Source organism: Lepisosteus oculatus, chromosome 18, assembly GCF_040954835.1.
Source record: "Lepisosteus oculatus isolate fLepOcu1 chromosome 18, fLepOcu1.hap2, whole genome shotgun sequence".
Lineage (NCBI taxonomy): Eukaryota > Metazoa > Chordata > Actinopteri > Semionotiformes > Lepisosteidae > Lepisosteus > Lepisosteus oculatus.
This window is the reverse complement of record NC_090713.1, coordinates 23,117,064-23,123,537: the sequence shown is the minus strand read 5'-3', so window position 1 is coordinate 23,123,537 and position 6,474 is coordinate 23,117,064. Positions and strand designations below refer to the sequence as shown.

The 6,474-nt window shown below is 56.0% G+C and overlaps 1 protein-coding gene across 1 annotated transcript; it reads right to left on the bottom strand.

Annotated features, from left to right (window-relative positions):
• Positions 1-2,170: 2,170 nt before the first annotated feature.
• LOC107075854 (protein RD3) lies at positions 2,171-6,161 on the bottom strand. Its single transcript, XM_069180251.1, has 3 exons — positions 5,828-6,161; positions 3,849-4,144; positions 2,171-3,126 (listed from the first exon to the last, which is right to left on the bottom strand). Exons 2-3 carry the CDS (start codon positions 4,142-4,144, stop codon positions 2,802-2,804), a joined length of 621 nt encoding a protein of 206 aa, XP_069036352.1. The 5' UTR covers positions 5,828-6,161; the 3' UTR covers positions 2,171-2,801.
• Between the last annotated feature and the right edge of the window lie 313 nt (positions 6,162-6,474).

The following is a 6,474-nucleotide window of genomic DNA, read 5'->3' as shown; positions in this document are numbered from 1 at the left end:
CGATGTACAAGCCGGAGCCAGAGGTCAAATAAGCAAGTACTGAGTGCAGTTCAGTGATCAGGGAATGTGATGGGAATGTCTAGGGGTGGGATTGCAATTCAGGAATGGCTTGTTAACCGTGGGAAGGGCCCAGCCACCCTTCCCGGGAGCAGGCCTGGAAATTTCTTTTTTTCCTGTGACAATATTTGATGCATCTCTGGACTGTCCCGGACATACGGACGTAGGTTGATTTTTATTCAGACTCTCGTTGAGACTTGACTGGAGTGGCTTTACTGTGATTATGATAACCCAGCCTCCCAGTCCAGCCAGTCCAGTCCAGCCTGCGGTGTCTCAGACTGCTCTGTCAGTGTCAGTGGAGTCTGATTATAATCCCAGTGAAGAACTAATCCAGCTCCCAGTCCAGTCCAGCCTGCAGTGTCTCAGACTGCTCTGTCAGTGTCAGTGGAGTCTGATTATAATCCCAGTGAAGAACTAATCAAGCTCCCAGTCCAGCCAGTCCAGTCCAGCCTGCAGTGTGTCAGCCTGCTCTGTCAGTGTCAGTGAGTCTGATTATTATCCCAGTGAAGAACTAATCCAGCTCCCAATCTAGTCCAGACTCTTTTTTTCCCTGATCTCTGAATTATATTTAAGAAGGTGAAGATGGTTCTTTCGACAATAGTGCAATTCATATTGTAATGCAATTTTTAAGTAAAAGTGCATTTAGAAATCTAAACCTTTGCTTTTGAAATCTAAGACCTATCTTTCTCAATTAACTGTGACTTTTTTCTATTAACAGCTTAAACAAAGATTTTGTGTTGTACAGAGAAAGACCTGATTAAAACCCTGAAGAGAGTTCTTGTGGTTCTTTTCTGACTCTTCAGTGATTGAAGGGAGGGAGTGGCAGATCAGTCACTGGACAGCAGTCAGGACTGCGATTGGCTTACCTGGGTCACACTGTACCCCTACAGTCCAGAGATCACTGTCCAGTCTGGGTCACACTGTACCCCTACAGTCCAGAGATAACTGTCCAGTCTGGGTCACACTATACCCCTACAGTCCGGTCTGGGTCATGCTGTACCCTTACAGTCCAGAGATCACTGGTCCAGTCTGGGTCACACTGTACCCCTACAGTCCAGAGATTGGCGGTCCAGTCTGGGTCACACTGTACCCCTACGGTCCAGAGATCGCCGGTCCAGTCTGGGTCACACTGTACCCCTACAGTCCAGAGATCACTGTCCAGTCTGGGTCACACTGTACCCCTACAGTCCAGAGATCGGCGGTCCAGTCTGGGTCACACTGTACCCCTACAGTCCGGAGATCACCGGTCCAGTCTGGATCACACTGTACCCCTACAGGCCAGAGATCACTGTCCAGTCTGGGTCACACTGTACCCCTACGGTCCAGAGATCGCCGGTCCAGTCTGGGTCACACTGTACCCCTACAGTCCAGAGATCACTGTCCAGTCTGGGTCACACTGTACCCCTACAGTCCAGAGATCGGCGGTCCAGTCTGGGTCACACTGTACCCCTCCAGTCCAGAGATCACAGTCCAGTCTGGGTCACACTGTACCCCTACAGTCCAGAGATCACTGTCCAGTCTGGGTCACACTGTACCCCTACAGTCCAGAGATCGCCGGTCCAGTCTGGGTCACACTGTACCCCTACAGTCCAGAGATCACTGTCCAGTCTGGGTCACACTGTACCCCTACGGTCCAGAGATCGCCGGTCCAGTCTGGGTCACACTGTACCCCTACGGTCCAGAGATCACTGTCCAGTCTGGGTCACACTGTACCCCTACAGTCCAGAGATCGCCGGTCCAGTCTGGGTCACACTGTACCCCTACAGTCCAGAGATCACTAGTCCAGTCAGGGTCACACTGCACCCCTACAGTCCAGTCTGGGTCACACTGTACCCCTACAGTCCAGAGATCGCCGGTCCAGTCAGGGTCACAGTGTCCAGTAGGGTTTGTATTCAGAGATGGCCGAGCCCAGTCTCGGTTGGGTCGGTAGCCCAGTATGGGTTTGCTGAACCACAGCTCCCCCCTGTGGCTGTCTGGGGTCAGCGGGGCGAGTGGCTCCGGCCAGTGACCAGCAGAGGAGTCCTGCTGGGCCAGTGGCCTGTTTACAGGAGCAGACGCTGAGATCCAGCTGCTGGGAGCGTGAGGCAGGACAAAGGACTCGGAGCTCAGTAAATACATTTATTTCAACTATTTCCTTTATTTTCAACAGCATCTCGTTATTGACATCTGTAAAATTCCCACCCCTTGCCCAGAGAGGAGAAGGGGGTGCCCTCGATCCCCAGCCCTGAGGGGCGTCAGTGCAGGCTTGGTCTCAGGGGGACGGGGGGTCAATCAGCCCTTAACGAGCTCTTCCATAGCCACCTGCCAGCCTGCTCACAGTCTCGTGTTACTGTGGGGGTTCTGGGGCGCGGGGGGGGTCCTCTACAGCCCCCTGCGATCGTTTCCATCGCTGGTGTCTGGAGCGACCGGCGCCCTGAACGTCCTGTTCGATTAACCCCTTGAGCAGGTAACCCAGGGGCTCACGCTGGGGAAGAAGGGGCTGCAGCACGCGCAGGACCGTTCATGGTGGCTCGACGGACTGCTGGGATGAGAAGTCAGATCGGCTGCTTTCCGGGCCCCGTCAGCCGCTAATTGGGAAACACCTGAGACGCCTGCAGGGGCGGGACTTCCCCTCCCTGCTGCACGCGGACCGTGCAGCCAGCTGGAGCGGAGGTCCCGCCCCCCACCCCCTGACCCCTCACCCCTAACCCCCCCGACCTCTGACCCCTAACCCCCGACCCCGAGCGAGAGCGTCGCCAGCGCCTTCAGGACTGCGCTGCCCTCTCCTCGAGGGGCGTGATCTCGGGCATGCTCCGCACCCTGCGCGCCAGGCCCAGCCCCGCCTCCTCCTCGCCGCGCCACAGCTCGTCCTCGGGCAGCGCGGAGCCCGCGCCCCGGAAGGGGTTGACGCGCAGGCGGGACTTGAAGGAGACCAGCGACAGGCTCTTGCTCCGCCGCTTCTCCCAGCGGCTCTGCAGGCGGCGCTCCTCCCTCTCCTCCTCCTCCTCCAGGGAGTCCCGCAGCACCGAGCGGAAGATCCGGGACACCTCGTGCACGTCCGGCTCGAACTCCGTGACCAGCTTCCGCACCCTGGGCAAGGTGGGCAGAGGACCGGGAACTGTCATTACGGCTTATTACTGCAGTGCTACAGAGTGTTATTACTGCTTATTACCACATTGCCATAGTGTGATTACTGCTTATTACTGCAGTGTTGCAGAGTGTCATTACGGCTTATTATCACATTGCTGTAGTGTGATTACTGCTTATTACTGCAGTGCTACAGAGTGTTATTACTGCTTATTATCACATTGCTGTAGTGTCATTACTGCTTATTACTGCAGTGTTGCAGAGTGTTATTACTGCTTATTACTGCAGTGTTGCAGAGTGTCATTACGGCTTATTATCACATTGCTGTAGTGTGATTACTGCTTATTACTGCAGTGCTACAGAGTGTTATTACTGCTTATTATCACATTGCTGTAGTGTGATTACTGCTTATTACTGCAGTGTTGCAGAGTGTTATTACTGCTTATTACTGCGGTGCTACAGAGTGTCATTACTGCTTATTACTGCAGTGTTGCAGAGTGTTATAACTGCTTATTACTGCGGTGCTACAGAGTGTTATTACTGCTTATTACTGCAGTGTTGCAGAGTGTTATTACTGCTGATCCCTGCAGTGCTACAGAGTGTGATTGCTGCTCGTGCAGTGCTGGTGAGCTGATGGCAATGTGAGATCAGCGGTACCGCGGGTGTTCCAGAGCAGCCCGTCGCGGCCCGCGGAGCAGGACGGGCACCGGGCGGGCGCCGCTCACCGCAGTATGACGGGCCCGCACTGCGAGGGGGGGATCTTCCCGCACAGCTCCTGCAGCTCCAGCAGCTCCCCGGGCGTCAGCTGGAAGCCCAGCCTCGGCGGCGTGGCCAGCCAGGAGTAATCCACACTGGAGCGCCGCCGCCGGCCCTCCAGCGCCCTCTCCTGGTGCAGCCGCTCGCAGCGCTTGAGCAGGGAGCCCAGCTCCAGCATCAGGGTCTCCGTCACCAGGTCCTCCGGGGAGCGCTGGCTGGGCAGCTGCTGGGCCGACAGGGAGGAGAAGATCGTCCAGGGAAACATCTGGGGGAGAGAGAGGAGGAGAGCCGGCACTGAGAGAGAGGAGCAGAGCCTGGACTGAGAGAGAGGAGGAGAGCCGGTACTGAGAGAGAGGAGGAGAGCCAGCACTGAGAGAGAGGAGCAGAGCCAGCACTGAGAGAGAGGAGGAGAGCCGGTACTGAGAGAGAGGAGGAGAGCCAGCACTGAGAGAGAGGAGCAGAGCCAGCACCGACCCGGCACTGAGAGAGAGGAGCAGAGCCAGCACCGACCAGACACTGAGAGAGAGGAGCAGAGCCAGTACTGGGAGAGAGGAGCAGAGCCTGGACTGACCCGGCACTGAGAGAGAGGAGCAGAGCCAGCACTGACCAGACACTGAGAGAGAGGAGCAGAGCCAGCACCGACCAGACACTGAGAGAGAGGAGGAGACCTGGGACTGACCCGGTACTGAGACAGGAGAGGGACAAGGAGAAGGACCGATCTAGAACCGAGAGAGAGGAGGAGAGGGTGTGCTCTGGAACTGACAGAGACTGGTCAAGCAGGGAGAGACAGGAAGATATCTATATCTGCACAGTATACGTTGCACACCTACACCTAGACTGGAAACCCCCATCACCCCTGTATATATACTGTATACACAGTACGTACAGTACCTCTGCGCATGGACTTACTGCTCATCCGCTGGGAATATACACAGATCCCCTGTGTCAACCTGCTACACGAGCACCTGTGGGCCCTGTGCTCTCTGCCCCACGCACAGACTCTTTCTGATGAGAGTTCAGTGCTGTGTATGGATATGATCCTGGGGCTCAGATTATATACAGCTTTATCTAAAATAATATGGCTTAGCACTGTGACACAGCTCCATCTGGACACCTGGTGCACACACGCCCTGCGCCCTGACTCCCACACCCACAGACACCCCGGGACCCTCCCTGCTTCATACTGGCGGACTGCTCTTCCAATGGCTTTTACCCCGATCTCGCTGGGCTCTACTGCACTGTACTGTGCTTTTACCCCGATCTCGCTGGGCTCTTCTGCGCTGTACTGTGCTTTTACCCCGATCTCACTGGGCTCTGCTGCGCTGTACTGTGCTTTTACCCCGATCTCACTGGGCTCTACTGCGCTGTACTGTGCTTTTACCCCGATCTCGCTGGGCTCTGCTGCGCTGTACTGTGCTTTTACCCCGATCTCGCTGGGCTCTGCTGCGCTGTACTGTGCTTTTACCCCGATCTCGCTGGGCTCTGCTGCGCTGTACTGTGCTTTTACCCCGATCTCGCTGGGCTCTGCTGCGCTGTACTGTGCTTTTACCCCGATCTCGCTGGGCTCTGCTGCGCTGTACTGTGCTTTTACCCCGATCTCGCTGGGCTCTGCTGCGCTGTACTGTGCTTTTACCCTGATCTCGCTGGGCTCTGCTGCGCTGTACTGTGCTTTTACCCTGATCTCACTGGGCTCTACTGCGCTGTACTGTGCTTTTACTTTGATTTCGCTGGGCTCTGCTGTGCTGTACTGTGCTTTTACCCTGATCTCACTGGGCTCTGCTGCGCTGTACTGTGCTTTTACCCCGATCTCACTGGGCTCTACTGCGCTGTACTGTGCTTTTACCCTGATCTCACTGGGCTCTACTGCGCTGTACTGTGCTTTTACCCTGCTCTCACTGGGCTGTACTGTGTTTAACTGTGGTTTCTCCGGCGAGGTGCAGTGTCTTACCTCGCAGCCTGGCTGTGCCCGCAGTGTGGCAGTGAGCAGTTGTGTGGCCGTGCCGAGGCAGGAGGCTGGCGTGCGGTCCGGTTGTGGAGCTGTGTGCGGTCCGGTTGTGGAGCTGTGTGCGGTCCGGTGGAGGAGCTGTGTGCGGTCCGGTTGTGGAGCTGTGTGCGGTCCGGTGGAGGAGCTGTGTGCGGTCCGGTTGTGGAGCTGTGTGCGGTCCGGTGGAGGCTGCCGGTGTGAGAGAGTGCCGGGACTGTAATCGGGTATTAATACTGAGGCACCAACTTCTCTCCTGTCAGCACTTCCACTGGCACAGGCTGGCCAACGTGTGTCAGAGTCTGAGAGTGTGTGTGTGTGTCTGTGAGTGAGTGTGAGGCTGTGATGAGTGTGAGAGTCTGAGAGTGTGTGAGAGTCTGAGGGTGTGTGTGAGTCTGTGAGTGAGTGTGAGTCTGTGAGTGAGTGTGAGTTAGTGTGAGTCTGTGAGTGAGTGTGAGTCTGTGAGTGTGAGTGAGTTAGTGTGAGTCTGTGAGTGAGTGTGAGTCTGTGAGTGAGTGTGAGTGAGTTAGTGTGAGTGAGTGAGTGTGTGTGTGAGTCTGTGAGTGAGTGTGAGTGAGTTAGTGTGAGTGAGTTAGTGTGTGTGTGAGTCTGTG